We start from the raw sequence: 19,785 nt of genomic DNA, 5'->3' as shown, positions 1-19,785 counted from the left end.
TACTGATTCCCAAAGTGGCTATACCAGTTTGCACTCCCACCAGCAATGCAGGGATGTTCTCTTTACCCCACATCCTCTCCAGCATAAGTTGTCATCAACTTTGATCTTGGCCATTCTTACAGGTGTAAGATGGAATCTCAGAGTTGTTTTGATTTCTCTCATGACTAAGGATGTTCACTATTTCCTTAAGGGTCTCAGCCATTTTAGATTCCTTTGTTGAGAGTTCTCTGTTTAGGTCTGTACCCCATTTTTATTTGATTATTTGTTCTTTTGATGATCAGTTTCTTGAGTTGAAAGGCATACTTTTCTATGAGAGTCATTTACCATGTCTAGAAGATAGTCAAGGCAGAAGAGGAAAGTCTCTTCAGGGTTAGCAAGACCCCCAAGTGTCAATGCGTCAGAAGACAGTTAACATAAGAACCTACTTGGAGATGAGCCTCATCTTGTTGGTGAAGGTGTGAAGCCCATGGGTGTATGTCCATGGTATGCAGGGCAAACCATGGGTACATGTACTTGGTATGCAGGTAAGCCCATGGGTGCATGCATATATACTGTATGTAGGTAAAACCGTGGGTGTATGCATGTGGTATGCAGGTACTTTGTTGGCTGCAACTACCTCTGTCTCTGGGAAGAGATGGATGCTGTGTTGCAAGATCAGGAATAGCATGGGAAGCTGAGAGAGACCCAGCTTTCTGATGATCTACCACACTGTCGTGTACTTCCTGGGACAATGGCAGATGGTAGGTGTGTCTTGACAGCTCTGTAGACCTCAGCTTCCTGGGTCCTTGGAAAAAGGCTGTCAAGTGGGGCGTGTTTAGAGACTAAAAGACTCTAAGGAGATTATGAGACTTGACAGTTCTGTGGATCTGTGGACATTAAGAAATGATTTTTATTTTATGTGTGTGACTGTTTTGCCTGCATGTATGTATGTACACCATGTGTGTGCCTAGTTCTTTTGGGGGCTGGAAGAGGGCATCAGATCCTCTGTAAGTAGAATCACAGGCAGTTATGGGCTAACAAGTGACTTCTGGCGACCAGATCCAGGCTGTCTGAGAGAGCAGCCAGTGCTCTTGACTGCTGAGCCATCTCTCCAGCCCCATTTGTGGCCTTTTGAACAACTGTTGAAACTCACCCTGCACAGCTACTCATGGTATAAAATGAACTATGGTTTTACTGGAAAACAGACAAACAAACAAACATTTCTCTGTAGATTTACTGAAACAAACCCAGGATTAATGAGTTGGATTTGTTGAGGAGGGCCATTTGTCACACTCGGGAAGCTACAATCTCATTTTCCTGGCTGCTGTTCATCGCTCCTGCGTTGCCGCTCATTAGCTAAAGGCGAAATACATTACTGCTCAATAAACAAAAGTGGCCCCAGCATGGCAGCCCCCCTGCCTTCCTCCAGACATTAACAGGCAGGCAGGCAATATGGCTGACTTCTCCTATGGGACCAGAGCCTGTGTGTGTGCCGTGTGCACATGTATGTGTTCTTTTTCTTCCTTCTCATGCTGAGCTCCCTCAGAAAGTAGTTTTCAGCTACATTGTGTGTTCTTCACAGGGTCAGCTACATGTGGCCATGTTTGCCTTGCTTTGCACAAGCCTGTAGTCCAGAAAATCACGGCATAAATCAGAAACAGGGAGGAAGGATGGATCACTATGAGAAAACTGGTGTTTTCTTTTAACTTGTACGAAGAGACTTCTAAGATCATTGGTTTCAGCCAGGTTCTCCCAGGGCATTTAAACAATGGGACTGGGTGCGTTACTGAAAGGAGGCGAGCCTGCCCAGTGCTCCCCAGGATGGACTTCTAGGGGTACCTGGAATCATCTTGTGGAGATTGACTCCTGTTTGCAGTCTCCTGTTCCACTCACACGTGAAGTCACCAGGCTCAACCACCTTATCTGTCTATCTGGAACCCACAGGCTCTGCCGTCAGAGTGGAGGGGTAAACTGTGTTTATGTGTCCTGTGCTCTGGCTCTGCCCACAGGAAAGCAGCCCAGCACAAGCTAACAACAGGAGTTAGTTTGCCATCCAAATGATCTGTCCAGATTATTTTTATCTCCAGCAATTTATAGTAAATGGGCCTTTCTTTTTTTTCATTAGAGAAATGATGACTGGTTTTTTTTTTTTTCCTCCTCTCCTTGGCATTTGCAGGGAGCCATTCACATTTGAAGCTAATGTTGGAACAGCAGGTTTCTACTGAAAATATTTACCTTTCTCTGTTGGCAACTGTCAGTGCTAGGGAAATAGATGCACTGTCAAAATCTCAGTGTGCAACACTTAACTTTGCATATGCCAGTCAGCCCCCTTCAGGATGGAGAGCATTGTGAGAGCTGGTGGGGTTCACTCTGCTTGTGTATTTGTGTATATTTTTGGATGTCTCTTTGGTATTCCATTCTTCTCATTTAGAAGTCGGCATCTCAGCATCTATAACCGGTATGAAAAACCTTAGAATAGCAGGTTCCATTTTCAGCACTAGAACCACAGGACTGGCTTTGGCCACCCACGTGACCAGCTAGCTCTCTTGCCCTAAGAGTCTGCTGCTGAACCTTAAAGGCAGAAGGAATTCTCTCCTATTTCTGTAGCCCCACTGAGAACCCAGGACATACCGGTCTACTTCCCATTGCTATGACAAAATATCCAAAGCTGAGTAACTCACACACGGGTCTTCTCCAGCTCTCCGTTTTGGAGGCTTGCAGTTGAGCCAGCATAGTACCAGTTCTGGTGGGTTTTCCCTTGGCTACATCAATAACATGGCTGGTGGCAGAGGAATCCTCCCCCAGGAGCATTTGCAAGAGAAAGAGACCGCAGGATGACGTAGAAGCCGGAGAACAATTCAATGTCAGTCCCCGCTCTTCCTTGAGATCTTCTTCAACCCTTTGAGTCTCACCCTCCTGCTTGTATCGCGTATGATCTGTCATTTTCTTAGGCTTTAGAGCTAGCAGGTATGCAGATGTCCCTCTTCATAGATACCAAGATACCATACGCTATATCATCAGAAAATAGGGAAGTAATTAGATACTGAAATTACGCCCATTTTCACAGTTAGGAAAACTGAGATCCAGTGGAGTCAAGAGCATTCAATGCCCCAGGTACTTTTCCCTTCATTTGACAGACAGCCCATAGTGCAGATGACTTCCTATATGGCCTTAGACAGAAAACCAAGTACCGTGAGAGATCCTCCAGGGTCCCTGTCTGGTCACAGTTGGCAGCCAGAGCAGGGCTCCCACCCAGGACGCATTCTTGTGTCTGCTAGTCAGAGGGGGGCCTGCTGCAGTGAGGGTCTCCCTGCCAGAAACAGGTGACCTGGGGTGGTAGTGTCTAAGTCCCTATGCATGACTAGCCATGGTGTTTCAGGTGGCGGGATGACAGGAAGTGGATGGAGAGCCAGAGAAGACAGGTGCCGCTAAGCCAACATCCATCCCTGCTGCTTTTTTTGAGGGGGGGGGCATCAAACCTTAATGGACAGGCTCTTCCTCTGAATCCATCCTCATTTTCCACTATGGTCTGTGCACCCCAGCTGACTCCTCACATGGCTCTGGGCACCACCCTTGGACTTCTGAGATATTGTATTATTATTATTATTTATTATTATTATCATTATTATATTTTCAGTAAATCTCTCTGGCACTGATTTTGCAGAGAAATCCCACACCTTCAGAGCAGATGTTTCCAGTTAAACCTTATACTTAAGTATAAGGCCGGGCTACTGTACCCCAGAGCAGCCCTCCTGCCCTACTGCATTGCTCATTACATTATAGAGCCTCCCAAGATTCCTCCATAACGATGCCTGCATCGACCTCTTGCTTATGAACATGGAACTTTGGGGCAGATGGTATAGAGAAAACCATAGAGGAACCTGGACCTTAAAAACTGGTTAAAGAAAAGGCTTATGAATCTTCCGATTCCACACAGGGAAGAAAGTCACACTTTGTTGAATGATAAAGCATATCTACTTATTTGTAACTTGTATGCTACTAAGCAAGAAGATACAAGGCAAAAAAAAAATGGAGGCATGTATTAAGGTTCTGAGCTCAGCAGCTAGTCGGAAGCAGGGTTACATGAGGATCTCCATGTGTACAGTGAAGTAGGACCCTGGGGTTTAATTCATATGAGGTACTTGTCTCTGGGACCTCTGCTTCTGTGACTGCTCCTGCTTGTGCTGGGAACCAGCTCCTGATCCCAGGGTGAAGTACTACAGTAGACCCACAGGGACTAGGTCCAAAGCCCATAGAGATGCCAAAGTGCTTGGGCTTAAGTCCTTTATATGAAATGGGGTAGCATTTACATAGAGCCTGCTCACATTCTCCTGTATATGTGAAATCACTTGATTCTGCATAATATATGATACAGTATTAATACTGTGTATAGTTGTTTATTATTGAGGAAATAATGACAAAAAAAAAAGTCTATCCCAGAATAATACAGAAAACAGTTGGTCTTTTTTGGGGGTGCTCTCAGGTGTTTTTCAGATGTGCTTTGGGTTGAGTCTGTGGGTACAGAACAATGGCCAAAGAGATGCCTCATCTCCCTGTCTGTGAATGGATGTCTATTATAGTTCAAGAACAGAATTTCAGCTCTTGAAGATGCCTGTGGAGGTCCAGGACAGGAGAGGTCCAGACCCCCTCCACGCTGAGGTCAGCTGCAGAGGAAGGGCTTCCTGGGCCTGACGTGGGTAAGGGCAGAGTGCAAGGCCATTCATAACCATGCTCTGAGAATAGCCCTAACCACACAGGGGAGCGCTTCACTTGGAGTTCAGTTTCTTAAAAAAGGAAAAAATTTGGGATGAAAGTGTGTTTCAGGTGAAGATAAATATTAAAAGAAAGTGAGTTAAGTGCCATCCTTGGTTATTTCTGTATTTATTAAGCTTCCATCAAAGAGTGTAAGCCGTGCTTTCCTATTATGTCTTAAGTAGCTCTAAGATGGAGAACGTTTCCGTGAAAGGCAGGGCCATCGCACACACAGAGCCAGACCCAGGAGGCTCTGGAGACGCTCAGGGAGGTGTTACTGGTGGCTGGAATCTGGACCAGCGGTTTCTCGGCTTCTCGTTCAAGTATGAACTAAAAGCCCGTTCAGGCTGTACAGTTTCAAGGAAACTTTGTTCCGAAGGAAAGCAATACTACATACAGATTAGAAAGAAATACGGTATGGAGACTGACAGTGGACACGAGTGGGGTTATTCAGGGGTCCTGATTATTGTTCGGGGCTGCCTTTTATGAGGTTCAAGAGAAGGAAGCCTTGCTTACTGAGGGTATAGTGGGGGATTCTCTGTTTGGATTGGCAGGCTTACTTTACCCAGGCCTTTTCACTCTGTGCACTAATCAGATGCGCCCTTGATTATACATATGTATAGGATGCTGAGTAGAAAATTCTCCCTTACCGTTCACTTAGGGAATAGATTTGCCTGACTGCATAGGTACCCCCAAACCAGTTCAGACCAGATAGGCCCTTCTAGCTTCAGACCAGAATGTATCAGGACTAGTTTGAATAGAAACTGTCCAAGTATGATGGTCATTAAAATACCATAACCAAAAGCACCACGGGGAGGAAAGGGTGCATTTCTCAGGTGTACCCATCACTGAGGGAATTAGGGAAGGAACTCAAGCAGGGCAGGAACCTGGAGGCAGGAACTTATGCAGAGTCCACGGAGGGGCTCTGCTTACTGGCTTGCTCATCGATGGCTTGTTGAATCGGCTTTCTTGTACCTCCTAGGACTACCTGCCCAGAGGTAGCGTCTCTAGCAGTGGCCTGGGCCCTCCCGTATCAATCATCAAGCAAGAAAATGCCCTACATAGGCCAGTCTGGTGGGGGTGTTTTCTCAATTGAGGTTTCCTCTTCCAAAATGACTATAGCTTGTTTCAAAAGGGCATAAAACTAGCAACTACAAGCGCCTCTTGGGAACCTAGTGGCATGGTGTCCTGGGATAAGCTTCCTGGCGCTCCCAGCCCTTGCAGGCTTCCTGGTCCCAGGGTTCTTCACAAGTCCCATGCTCAGACTCCCCAGCGCTGACAGTGAGCCTCCCCTTCTGCTTGCAGGCATCCGGATGCTGGACGGCGATGTGACCGATGTGGTTGAGGCCAAGTCCCTGGGCATCAGACCCAACTACATTGATATTTACAGCGCCAGCTGGGGGCCAGATGACGACGGGAAGACGGTGGACGGGCCCGGCCGTCTGGCTAAACAGGCTTTCGAGTATGGCATTAAAAAGGTATGAGTAACCTAGGACTACAGGGGAGTACCCAGGGTGGGGGTGACTGAACATCTTCACCATTTAAATATCAGAGTGACGTCAGCCGTGGCCTGAAACAAGACTGGCAGGAAAGCCCTGCAGTGCCGGAATGAAGGGCTCTGGGCTGCCCGCGCTGGTCCAGGGAGAGCCAGCCTAGCACTCCCCATCCATGACTGTGTAGGTGGTGGGAGGCAGCGCAATCAGATCTCCCGGCCTGATCCTTGAATTATGGAGGTGAAACAATGAGCGGAACTTTCCGTCTACCGTGGGGTGTGGGGCGTGGCTACTCCAAAGCCTCATGGCAGCAGAGAGCTGTCACCCAGACACCCGCACCCTTAGTACCACACAGCCAACACAGTTACAGTTTCAGAGACAAACATGGGGAACATCTAAGAGACTTACTACCTCCTCAACTGGGAGGATGGTAGGCTTATCCCAGGAGGCCTACCCTCTGGGTGTCACCCATTGTCAGTGTGGAGAGCTGGCGGGATAGGGGACTCAGGAGAATTGAGTTTGAGAAGAGCTAGCAGGAGATGAACCAGGTTTTACTACCCAGGCGGTGAGACAGATTTCCAGGTGAGGGCAGTTTCTTGGAATAGTCAGACGCAGTTATGGTCAGCATCCAGGAGGCCCTGAGTGGCCCAATAAGCCCCAGCTCACCGCATAGGGGTGGCTAAATGAATGTTGGCAGGCCTGGGATGCGAGGCAGGGTCTGTGAAGAAACCCAGGCGTTTCTGATTCCTGTGGAAAGCAGGAAAGCAAGGGGGCAGGATTGAGCCTATTTCATTATTTATATTTTATATGACTTAAACCATTTTTAAAAGATTTTTATTATATTGTAACTGTGTATAGTAATTCAGATGCAGTGAACAGTTAAAAAAAATACATCAAAAAGAAGCAGTTGTGGCAGTGCATGCCTTTAATCCCAGCGCTTAGGAGGTAGACGCAAGTGGATCTCTGTGAGTTCGAGGCCAGCCTGGTCTACAGAGTGAGTTCCAGGATAACTGGAGCTACACAGAGAAACCCTGTCTCAAACAAAACAAAACAAAAAACCAGAAACACTCAAAAGTTTATGCTGTAGACAGCTTTTCTGTCTCTGTCTGTCTACCCTCTCCCCTGCAGTCTTGCCCCAGAGAGGAACAATCCCCCACCCTCTGTGTCTGTGTGTGAGTGTGTGTGCACATGTGTGCCAGAGGTCAACATCAAATTTCTTCTTCAAGAGTTCTTCACTTTATTTATTTCTTGTGTTTAAAAATTTTATTTTTTATTTTAAGGGTTTTTTTTGCCTGCAAGCATGTGCATATATATATATATATACATATATATATATATATATATATATATATATATATATAGCCATGTGCATGCCTAGTGCTACAGAGGCCAGAAGAAGACATTGGATCCCGTGGATCTGGAGTTATAGACAGTTGTAAGCCTCGGTGTGGGTGCTGGAAACTGAACCTGGGTGCTCCGCAAGAGCAGAAAGTGCTCTTAACTGCTAAGCCATCTCTCCAGCCCTATTTCTTTATCTTTGAGTCGGGGTCCTACCATGTCACCCTTGATTGGCTGGGATCTCGTGTTGACCAGGCTGCCCTCAAACTCACAGAGATCTACTATGCCTCCCAAGGACTGGGATTAAAGACAGGTACCACCACCTTATTTTTTGAGATACAGTTTCTCATTAGGCGCACTGAACTTGGAGCTTGCTGATTGGCTAGTCTGGCTGGCCAGCAAGCCTGCCTCTATCTCCCAGCATTGGGGTTGTGGGGGTCATTCACCAGCTTTTTCTTTCTTCTTTCTTTTATTTTCACAAGTGGTTTCCAGCCGTCAAACTTGGGTCCTCTTGCTTAAGTGGCAAGTATTTTACTGACTAGACCGGTTTCCCTGCCCTCGTCTTTAAACTCTGCTCAGGGCTCTCTTTCTGATTGCCACTTGGTTTCTTTCTTGGGATGTATTAAGTTGGTCACTGTGTGTTATCTTTTCTGTGGCAACAAGAGTTTTGCCAGAGGACATCCTGCCTTGCCACCTCCGGCCATGCCGAATCCCTGGAGCATCTTCATTTCTCGACACTTCTCAGTTAAAGGGTGTGCCATGTCTTCACCTCCTGCCGGGCACACCTGTGTACAGCACGAGGAACGCCATCCTTATTCAGTACCCTTGCACCGTGCCACCCAGGGCCACAGTGCCTGAGAAATCAGCAATCAGGAACAGGGTGGTGTTCAACAGTTGGAGGGAGAAAGGTAAAAGAGGCAGCATACAAACAGACAGATTGTGTAAGACCCATGCTCAGGCTCGGAATACAGACTGTTCCACTCTGCTACTCCAGCAGGACGCAGGGGCAGCTTCCATTATTCCGCCGAGCACCTGAGTCTAGCCGTGTGCTGGGCCACGTGCTGAGCTAGGGGAGTACTGGCAGACTCAGGCATGACCGAGTGAGCCGCCGCCCTGCGAGGGATTGCTGAATAAATAAATCACTTTGTTTCCATGACTCAATCCCCTCCCACCATTAGATCACTCAGATCTCAGACTCAGTGACAAGTGAAACATCTTAAACATAAGCTGAGCTGCAGCTCCGAAGAGGCTGACTGCAGTCGGAGGTCGCACTCACTGCACCAAAGTCCGAACAGCTGGCATTTCTACGAGACGCTTTCTACAGATGTGGCTTGGACCTCTGCGTCCAGGAGGGGATATGCCGGTTTTCACGAGGTCACGTGCAGTGTGCTTGGGTTTTTGTATGGAGCCTACTCAAGCTGGAGCTGCAAAAAAGAGATTTACATTCGGAACCCTGAGCGGCAGCTGCTCCATCAGGTTGTCCGGGTAACAGGATGCATAGAGGGTTATGCAGAAACCTCCCCATTCTTGTCATGTTTTCTTAAAATACAGAGACCATTTAAATTTTAGTCATCTGAAGTTAAAGTATGTTAGACAGGCCCCTTAAATCACAGCTGTCTAGAGATGCCAGGAAGAATCCTCCGGAAATGTGATAACGCCCAACCAAAGCCCATCTCCCCATCCGCTACTCCTCCATGTCACCCCATTTGTGATCTGTTATCTTTTTCTGTAAAATGGTGGCTTTGTCTTCAGTAGATGATGTGGCAGGGTGGCAGGGGCCTTTAGAAGCCATTGTTGGGCCTAGGGATCTATTTAATGCCGCACTCCTCGCCCGAGTGTTCACTCAGAAAGGGAATTAAACATTGAGATAAAGAACAGCTGGCCTCGTCCAGATGACTGGGGTTCTCCTGCCCTCGGGAGGGTGGTCCTAACAGCCCGCCCCCAGGGAGGATACCAGTGCAGTTTGGAATTCAAGTTGTAGCTTTCCCGAATGGAAATACAAGTTTATGGCTGGAGTTGAAACATCCACACACCCTGGTCTCAGCTCCTGTTCAGATACAAAATGTGGGAAGTGAACCTAAAACCTCCAAGAACAGCCAAGGTCTTTCTTCACAGCCTGAGCCTAGCTGTGTTCTCTGCTCCTCCACCAAGCTCTGTCCCTTTAGAAACCCACAGTGAGACAGGAAGGAGGTTGCTGATGCTGCGGTGCCTATGGGAAGTAGTGAGGCAGTGAGTGCCCGGTGTCAGGGGAAGGGCTGGGATTGGCAGCAAGGTGTGGGCTGAAATTCTTAGGCGTGCAGAATTGCAATCCCATGAGCATGGTGCTACCCAGGGGTGTGGATGGGGGAAACTGGAAGAGGCAGGGTCTAGAAGGAGATCGGCTGGTCATTGCCAGCACACCTTGAAGGAGATTGTGGGGCTCCACTCCCCTACCCTCCTCCCCACCATGTGACAAATAGACTTCCTCTGCCGTGGTCTCTATGGTGGCATTGACATCAAAGGCTAAGACAATGGGCGCTGCCAGTCGTGGGCTGAAACCTACAAAACTGAATCAAATAAACTCTTTTTGTAATTGATTTACTTCACATGTCTATTAGAGTGCTGTACAACTAATTGACAGGCCACCCCAGACTCGCTGGACCCAAAGGTGTTTGTAACAAGATCCCCTTGTGATTCAGTGGGCACACATTCAAGAGTGGGGAGCACTATTTTAAGTTGTTCCCTACACTTCCAGAATAATAAGATTGTTGAACTTTACAAAATAAGAACATTTTATAAACGGTTCTGCACTGGGGATGGAGTTGAAAGTGACAGTATCTCGTGTCTGGAATAGATAGGCTCTCCTGGGCTAAATGCCTTTTCATTTGGATCTTAGTCCATTTAAGCTGGCTGCTGGTTAATCTTTTCCAACAGGTAATTATAGTCTTGCTTTGCTTAATGATGAGGACATCCTCCGAGAAAGCCATCATTAGCGCTTTCGTCGCGATGCGAGCCTCATGATAGAGTTCTTACTCACACTTCGATGGCACAAAAGCCTTCCACACGCCTAGCTTCTCTGCACCTGTGTAATCCATTGTCGATGGAAGCATCCTGGCACAGGGCATGCCCCAGTTCACACAGACACACCCATTTCCTGAGTTTGTGCCTTTCTTCTAGAAGTTAACCTATTTCTTAGAATGTTTTTTAGTTTATTTTGTGTGTGTGTTAATGTCTTTCCTGCATACGTCTGTGTACACCACATGCACGTCTGGTGCCTGCAGAAGTCAGAAGAGGGCGTCAGATCCCCTGGAACTGAAGTTACGGATGGTTGTGAGCCATCAGGTGGGTGCTGGGAATAGAACCCAGGTCCTCTGCAAGAGCAACAAGTGCTCCAAACTGCTGATCCATCTCTCCAACTGCAGAAGTTACCCTTTGTTGCTAAGGACAGGTAGCCTCTGTGGAAAGCTCCTGGGCATTCAGAAAAGCCTGTCTTGAGATGGAGGAAGCAGAGAAAAGGAGCTGCCCTGACATAGCAGGGCCGGGGGCACCAGTAACCTCCCTGTGGGTTTTGTTGGGAACCTTAGCCTAGAACTGAAGTCTCTTAAGTCTGCAAAATCGAGTGTCACAGGCCTCCAGAGCAGGTGGCTCCTCTTCCCCCAAGGAAAGCCCTGAACTCTGAGGAGGGATTCACGCATGGGGTTGTACAATCTGCTTGAAAGCCGTCTTTAAATTGACCAGTTGCTCAGACTCAGGGTCGGTCCCCTCCCTACATTTGAAAGGGAGGGTTCTCAATTCTTAAGAGCCTGGGAAGTACAATTCATGGTGCGCCCTCTGAGTCCAGCTGTGGAGACTGACTCAGTCGAATCTTCCATGAGCTAATCAGTAACTAGTGTTTGTAGCTGGGATGACATGAAGTTTGGTCAGAAACCATTGATCCCATGGGTATAGTGTGTACCAGGGCTGCAGGAACCTGCCTGACTCGCCACTGTCATGTGCTTTCTCTCTTTCCCGTTCCCAAGGAACAAGTGAAGTCAGCAGCCTGAGTTGATTTGACTGCTTTAGCACGTATCCTTTGGTCCATGGCATCCGCCTCCGGGAACTCCAAGGGGACATCTGCAGACATAGAGCAGTGTTCTGGAGCATGGCCATGTTTTTCTAACAGTTACATACAGAAGCCACAATCTCACCCTCCACGCTCAGCCCTCACCCTTCACCTCTCACCCTTCACCCCTCTTTGAAGAATTAGCTGGACCTCTGAGAAGCTTACCTCTGCGACTGTATTTTCAGGAAAATCCCTGCTCTTCCCTCTCGAAACCAGCTCCTTTGACCCGTAAAACTGAAACAGTTCCAAATTTCTGCCATCGTCTGTCTCTAATCGTGGTCTTATGCTGAGTGCCCTTGGTCCTTGGCTACTGCAATGGAAATTAGTGATGTGGTGTGAACTGGAGCTGCTTGCTTTGGGGTCTGGGGTTTCCTGTGAAGAACTGCGACCTTAATGCTGTCACCACAGGCAAGATGGCTCCCCTGAAACCCAAATGGAACCCTTAGGCAGGCCCTCCGTGGTTTCGGTGCACCGTCACTGCCCTGTGGAGGACATGCTGAAGGCAGGATTGCAGACCCTCCCCCATGGGATCCCACCACAGCTGCTGACACCCTCTTCTTCTTGCTTCATGTAGGGCCGCCAGGGTCTGGGCTCCATCTTTGTCTGGGCCTCTGGGAACGGAGGAAGAGAAGGGGACCACTGCTCCTGCGATGGTTACACCAACAGCATCTATACCATCTCTGTGAGCAGCACCACGGAGAACGGCCACAAACCCTGGTACCTGGAGGAATGCGCCTCCACCTTGGCCACCACCTACAGCAGTGGGGCCTTCTATGAACGGAAGATTGTAAGTTCTCTCCTAAGGTTAAAGGGCTTCCTTTTCCCAAGGGCAAGTTTAGCCAGGACCAGATGTTGTTGGATCTCAGGTACCAGCCTCATCCCTCTGTGGACAAGCTGAACCTAGAGGTCAACCCCAGTGCTTTGGCAGCCAGCCTCAGGCTTTACTGTTTTGTAGGATGCTTTACTCCTCTGTGCCCAGAAATGCCAATGAATCCCTCTCTGACTTTAGAGACCTAAAAATGTCACTTAAGAATGGGGTTCATCCTTGTCATATCTCCTTTTAGCTCTCTGGAATTCTGTGGTCACATCCCAGAGTCCACTGTTCTGATGCATAAAATAGAAAGTCTTGGTTTTATGCTGAAACCTTCTGGAAACCCGAGCATTCTAGGCTTCTCTGCTGCCAAGGGACATGCCCCAGACACTTGGAAGGGGAGCCACGGCTTTTGCCAGCTCTGCTCACTGCAGTGAACAGAAGTATTGGTTTTCTGTTATTCTTCTTTGTGGTACTCAAACCCCTGGTAGGCAGGAACGCCACCGCCGAGCCACATTCCCAGCCCCTGATTTATCTTTCAAATGGTAACCGTTTAAGTATATGGCTGGAAATTTATGCTTCTTCCTTCTGTACATACTTTCCTATATTAAAAAGAGAGAGAGAGAAGGGGGGGGGGTTTCCAGTCTAAATTAATGCAGAATTCAAATGCATAGTCATTAAGCTGGTGTGTAGATATTTTGAAGATGAGCCCGTGCAGCTGCCCAGACATGGTTTGATTTTAATACTCACCAGCGTCTTTTCATTCCTCCTGCTGCTAAGACACAAATTATTTTCAAATTTATTTTTACATTTTTTTTTCTGGGGAGCACATAGGCTTCCTGTTCTCTGCTTGCTGTGTGTCTGTGGAAGGCCAGCCCCTGTCATCCTGCTGCAGGCCTGGTAGTGGCCCAGGTTGGTTCACAGAGGTGTTAAGATTTATTTTCCCATCCCGCAGGATCACCCAGCCCTGGGATGGGCAGCTGAGACTGCACCATGCCCTGCTTATCTCCTCTTCCTCCTCATTTGGGCACGGACTCGTTGAAGCGTTATTAAACAGATGCTTTGGCTGAAACCAAGCAAAGGCCTCCTGGCTAACTGGGTTCAAGTTGAGGTTGGCATTTTTGGATGCATTGTGCTAGGGCTGCGTCCTCGGGGATGGCACTCGGCTCTGCAAGGAGGACTCATGACTTTATTTACTTACTTATTGTGCTTGAGTGTGCACACATCGAGCTACAGAACACCTTCATTCCCTTCACACGCACACACGCACGCGCGCGCACACACACACACACACACTTTTTTTTTTTCTGAGATGGTCTTATGTAGCCCAGGCTGGGTTTGAACTTACTGTATAGTAGAGGTTAACTCCTGTTCTTCTCGACTTCATCTCACAAATGCTGAGGTGACAGGCATGTGCCGTCTCTCTTGAATTTTTTCTTTTCAAATAATTTTCCCTCCTCTGAGCAGTATTTATGGATAAGAAGGATATGGTTGGGAGAGGGGAAAAGATAAAATTGAGCATCAGACTTGCTGTCCTGGAACTCTGTTTTGAACACGATGAGCATTTTTGTCCCTTAGCTGGAGCCCAGTTTTTGCTTGAGGCAAAAATGTCCTGCCAGGGGCTCAGCAGGTGCCTCACAGCCTTGAGTTCAGGTGAGCGCTAGTGTGTAGGAGGAGGCCCACATCACTGGTGTCAGTCAAAACCTCGCCCCCTGCGTGCTTCCTTCCTGCAGCATCTGCCAGGAGTGAGGAATCCCTCATGGATGGACAGGGCTGTTGATCAGAGAACTAAAACCTTTACTCTCCCCTTGGGGACTAAAGATGAGGGTCAGTTCATTGATGTGAGCAGCGTTCCAAGCAGGGCCCTCAGATGTGGGAGGGCTCTGCCCATCTTTGTTCTGCTAGCTCACAGGGTTGACCCTGTTCCCTCCCTAAATCCCCTGTTCTGCCCCTGGAGGGCCAACCCTGGGCCTTGCTTGCTCACAGATCCCACCCAAAGGCTATTTACCAAGCCAGAGCAGGGGTCGATGCCCTGCTGACCTGTGTGAGCAACAGAAAGGCAGGGGTCACAGAAGCCCTTCCTGGGTTGGCCCTTCATGCTTCCTCGGGGTGGTTTTGTCCTATTGAGTGCAGCGAGGAAGCTGGTTTCTGGTGAAGTACCCGTCAGATCCTCCCGTGAACGTATGACCCAGGCTAGATACCCCTCCCCTGGGGGATCGTGAGCCTCGCTGACCAGAGGACACCTCTGTGTGGAAAGATCCGACCTTTAGTGCCGGAGAAATTCATCCTCAGGGGTTCCAGAAAATGGCTGCATGAGCTTCGGGTGAGCTCCTTTCCTGTCGCTGCCCTATGAGTCATCATAAGCTTAGCATCCCCAGGCGGGCGCCGATTGGCTTCTCCCCACTTTGCAGCTCAGAAGCCCGGCCACCTCTCTGGCTCTCAGCTCCAGATGCCCAGGCTGAAGTCAGCATGTCAGAGGGGCTCTCTGGCCTCCTGGCATCCCCGGGGAGGTCTTCACTTATGTAGTTTCAGGTCCCTGGCAGTAGGACTAAGGTCCCCGTTCCCTGATGGACATTCTTGTTTTTAAAGCCCCTCTTTCCCTACACCTTTGGTGTGGGTCTCTCCGGCTCACTCTTCAAAGCCAGCCATGATGGCTGGAGTCCTCTCATGCCTCACCTTTCCAACAGGTTTTTCTGCTTTCCCTCCTACCTCTAAAGCCTTCTGATTCTATCAGGCCCAGCAGGATAATTCAGAAGACTCTCTCTGATTTAAGGTCAGCAACCTTGATTCCATCTGCAGAGGGCAGAGAATTAAAACGAGGAGCACAAGTCACGGGGGCCATGCTCCTACCCAACACACCCGAAATCAAGTGTCGATCTCACAGCCTCTTCCCCTGTGACCTCCTAGGGGGTGTGCATGTCAGGTTGGGCAGTTGTGAGGTTCTAAGTCCATGTCCCATCCTCCTGGAGCCATCGCCTCAGACGAGGACAGGCAGAGCCCAGCTGGCAGAGCCAGCCTCACCTTCCCCAAAAGACCAGCAGCCTTGTTGTCCTGCTCAGCAAGCCTTATGATGATGACAAGAGCATTTGGGTTCCCCAGGGAGGGTGTCCAGATCCACCATCCCAGTCCTTGCCTTGCAGCTAAAGGTAGAAACACTATCTGGGCTTCTAAGCATTTCATGACCAGAAGTTTTCTGCTTCCCTTAAGTCCAGAGTCACTGAGTTTAGCTCTGCAAGTGGAATCAGGTTTCATGCATTTTAGGGGCAGGAGCGTGGAGCCCTGCAGGAAGACGGGTCAGCGGAGAGCCCATTTTATCTTGCCTTACCATTTGTCTGCACTGACTTCTGTGGTCTTCAGGAGCCCGCTGAGCTGATCCCTCATGAAAGCACACCCAGTGTTTCTAGATGCTTCTTTTCCCTACTGTGACACTCTGGGATTAGCCTGATCTGTAGGAGCATCTGCAGTTTTGCTCCTGAGCGCAAAGCCAGAAGAGCCAGGCAGCATGCCTTTTCTGCCGCTGGCACCCAGCGTCACTCGGCAGCCTGCGAGTGCCTTGGGTCTCTCAGAGGGAGCCAGCCTCTGTCCACTGCCCTGCTCCACATGCCTCCCTCTCATGCAGGTCACCACGGATCTGCGTCAGCGCTGCACCGACGGTCACACTGGGACCTCAGTCTCAGCCCCCATGGTGGCTGGCATCATTGCCCTGGCTCTGGAAGCAAAGTAAGTTTCGACCTTCCTTCTTTTCCTTTGAAAAGGTGTTTATATGCTGGCGGGACACACCTAACCTGAGACCTAGCTTCCTGAGGATTTTAAGTGACAAGCTCAGCTGTGTGTTCCCATTGTCATTGCCGTGTACCCATCACTGTCACATGACCGGAGTTTTGTCATCTTCCCAAACTGAAGTTTTGTTCCCATTAAACATTAACTCTCTGTATTGATCTGCCCAGGCTGCCTTCAAAGGTTGCTCATACAATAGAAATGCATGACCTCAAAGTCCCTGCCTGGATTGAGGCAACAGCAGGGTTGGCATCTCCTTGGCTGGCAGTTGGCCACCTCCAGCTGGTACATGCTGATAGCCTCATTTACCTGAACTAACTTTCAGTAAACCCTGTTTTGAAATACAGTCACATTCTGAGGAGAAGGGCTTAGGACTTTAGCACGTGCCATGGTCCAGTGCGTAACACCCCCCCTCTCTCAAGCCTCTGACAATCACCATGCTGCTTCCTGTCTTTGAACTTGATGGGTCTAAGTACCTCACATAACAGAACCATACAATTCATACCAAGCACCCCAAATTCAAAGTGCTCCAAAACCTGAAAGGTTTTTAGTGCTGATATCATGTTCAGAGTGTTTAAGGTCTGGAACGGTTTTGGATTTTAGATTTTCAGATTAAAGATGTTAAACTTATTAAGTCTATGCAGATACTCCAAAAAAAATCAAAATCTGTGATTCCCTTTTACGTTTTGGATAAGGATGTCCTGCCTATTCTGTCCTTTGGTGCTGGTGTATTTTATTTAACGTGGTGTTATGGGTAAACACACATGTCTGTGTTGTAGTCCATGTCAGAATTTCCTTCCTTTTTAGGCTGTTCTCTGAGTAGTTTCTTCTCTTTGTAAAGCCTACCATCTCTTCTCCTTTGTAGGACCCGGGAGGCGCATGGGCCAGAGATCTCCACTCATAGCCATGTACCCAGACTGTCACAGCGTCTCTCTAACTGACAGTGACAAAGTTCCCCTTTGCCTGTCTAAGTCCCACAAATCCTAGAGTTACAAAATGTGATGGGTCAGTCAGCAGAGGGTTAATTGCATGAATGAGCCACCTTCTCAGCAGTGTGACAGGAAGTTCACTCTTGGCCTATAGTTTGGAGAGATGCCGTCCATTGTGGTAGAAAAGGCATGGAGACTTGGGCTCTGTCCGTGGTGGCAACAGCCCGTGGCACAGCTTGTTACTTCTTGGCCGTGGTGGTTTGAAAGAAAATGGCCCCCAAAGGGAGTGGCACTATTAGAAGATGTGGCTTTGCTGGAATAGCTGTGGCCTTGTTGGAGGAAGTGTGTCACTGTGGAGGTGGACTTTGAGGTGTCCTTTGCTCAAGCTCCTCCCAGTGAGACAGACCACTTCCTGTTGCCTGTAAGCCAAGATGTAGGGCACTCGACTACCTCTCCAGCACCATGTCTACCTGCGTGTCACCCTGTCCCACCATGATGATATGGACTGAAATTCTGAACTTCAGCAAACCACCACAATGAAATGTTTACTTTATAAGAGTTGCTGTCCTCATGGCGTCTCTTCACAGCAATAGAAGACCTAACTGAGACATCCTTACTAACTAAGGCATCCTTGGCAAATCAAGGAAAACTTTTAGACCAGGCCTAAGTTACCATCTTCAAGGTCCACCCCCACAACCTCCAGTGACCCCTTTCTTGCTGGTAGGCTCACCCTATGATAGGTTCTACAACCTTCCCCAACAATCGATGCCATCAGCCAGAGACCAAGTATTCAAACTTGGGAGCCCATCGGGGACATTCCCCATACAAACAAAAACACTCTATGTACAATTGTAGAGTCAGAAATAGTTTAGACATCAATTGTCACAGCGGGGCCCAACATTTGCAGTAATTCTTTGTTCTAGATGAGGTTTTAGCTGATTCCGAGAGAATATTTGAGATGTGTCAATCCTTGAAATTGTGCCTGCTTGCATGCTGATTTCTACAGAGCTAAACACCAAAACACTCAAATGCTACCAATTTAACAAAAGCAGCTAAATATTTTCAAATTTCAGGCCAAAAACAAAATGTTAGCTTCTGTGTCCTGGGGCTCTGCCATCATCAGTTCCTTGTGTGGAAAAGTTGCATTTTCTTACTTAGCAATTCATCACTCTCTATTTTCCTGCATTCCTTATTGGAAACATGCAAGGAATTTTGTTCGTCAGACCTAAATAGAAAACACGCCCTGCTTCATGATCAATTGTCATCCCAGTAAGCTTGCCTATGGGCCCTTGGGAGCCGATGACAGGCAGAGGGTTGCGGGTGCGATTCCAGCAAGCCCACTGAAGGGAGAACCTACTTAGAACTTCCTGGGATTAGGATTCGTTCAGGAAAGACCACATGGTGTCTAGGGACTCAGGTTGAATTTAGGGCACTTGGAGACTACAGTGTCCAGCAGGCTCAGGTGGTGGTTCTCAACACGTGAGTCACAACCCCCACGGGTCACATGTCACATCTTTAAATTATGATTCATGACAGTAGCAAAAATTATAGTTATGAAGTAGAAGCAAAATAATTTTATATTTGGGGGTCACCAGAGCATGAGGAACTGCATTAAAGGGTCACAGCGTTAGGAAGGTTGAGACCACTGTTGTAGAGAAAGATACTCCCAGTGGCGATAGGAGGACCCATGCACAGCAAGTGATAAGAATGACGCAGGCAGGCGACCTATGAGTTCCCCCAAGTTTGCTGCAGACCCCAGATGTGCTGCCCACCTCTGTTTCCACTGGAAGCATTTTGGGACTAGAGCGGTAGCTTAGAGATAGAGTGACTGCGGCCCAGGTTCAGTTCCTGCACAGGAAAGGAGGGGAGAAAGGTTTGCTTCCTCCTGATGAGATGGTTCCTACCATCTTCTGGCTGGCAGCAGCACGAGTGACCTGTGGGCATGGTTTGCAATTCCTGTGATGTGGAAGACCCCAGAGATTCATGCGAGTTGGGGGGCTCATATGAGAAAACCAAAGTGCCAGGCTTATAATGATGTCCATCTTTTTAAAAGCCCCCTTGTATCTGAAAGATGTCTCTTCCCAGAAGCCGTGTGTGTCCCCATGGTATTCATAGTGGAGTTGATGTCACATCACAGAAGCTGTGTGTCCCCATGCTGTTGGAAGTGGAGTTGGTGTCACTCCCAGAAGCAGTGTGTGTCCCCAAGCTGTTGGTAGCAGAGTTGGTAGATGTGACTGGGCTAGCCAGTGGGACTGATCACAAGATTGGTGGTCCCAAAAGGCAAGCTGAGGATTCGCCACACATGTGTAACAATGCATGCAACTTAGAGTTAACATGCAATTAACATGCTGAACTTAGAGCCTCAGCTGCGTACTCTCCAGTTGAGCCAAGTGCCCACGATGCTCCACACACTGCACTCACAGAGCACAAGGTCGTATCAGCCTCTCCTTGGCTTCTCTGCCACATGGAAATGATTCTCACCATAAGGAAACAGTGCCTAAGCTGGAAGAAGATACTTAGAGGGAAGGTATCCCCGAAGAAATAAAAACTCATGGAAAGAAATTCAGCATAAAACAAATGCAAATAAATGGGATAATGGTTTCTATAGTCTCCCTTTCTGTTTTT

The 19,785-nt window shown here is 48.3% G+C and overlaps 1 protein-coding gene across 1 annotated transcript in view; it reads left to right on the top strand.

Annotated features, from left to right (window-relative positions):
* Pcsk6 (proprotein convertase subtilisin/kexin type 6) overlaps positions 1 to 19,785 on the top strand; it is a 168,942-nt gene that overhangs the window by 69,847 nt on the left and 79,310 nt on the right. Inside the window, exons 8-10 of the mRNA XM_013350233.2 lie at positions 6,037 to 6,209; positions 12,218 to 12,430; positions 16,074 to 16,174. Of these exons, the coding sequence (XP_013205687.2) occupies positions 6,037 to 6,209; positions 12,218 to 12,430; positions 16,074 to 16,174 (487 nt within the window). The remainder of the gene's footprint in view (positions 1 to 6,036; positions 6,210 to 12,217; positions 12,431 to 16,073; positions 16,175 to 19,785) is intronic.

Source organism: Microtus ochrogaster, chromosome 22, assembly GCF_000317375.1.
Source record: "Microtus ochrogaster isolate Prairie Vole_2 chromosome 22, MicOch1.0, whole genome shotgun sequence".
Classification (NCBI taxonomy): Eukaryota; Metazoa; Chordata; class Mammalia; order Rodentia; family Cricetidae; genus Microtus; species Microtus ochrogaster.
The sequence above is the reverse complement of the archived record's forward strand: the minus strand, read 5'-3'. Positions and strand labels throughout refer to the sequence as shown.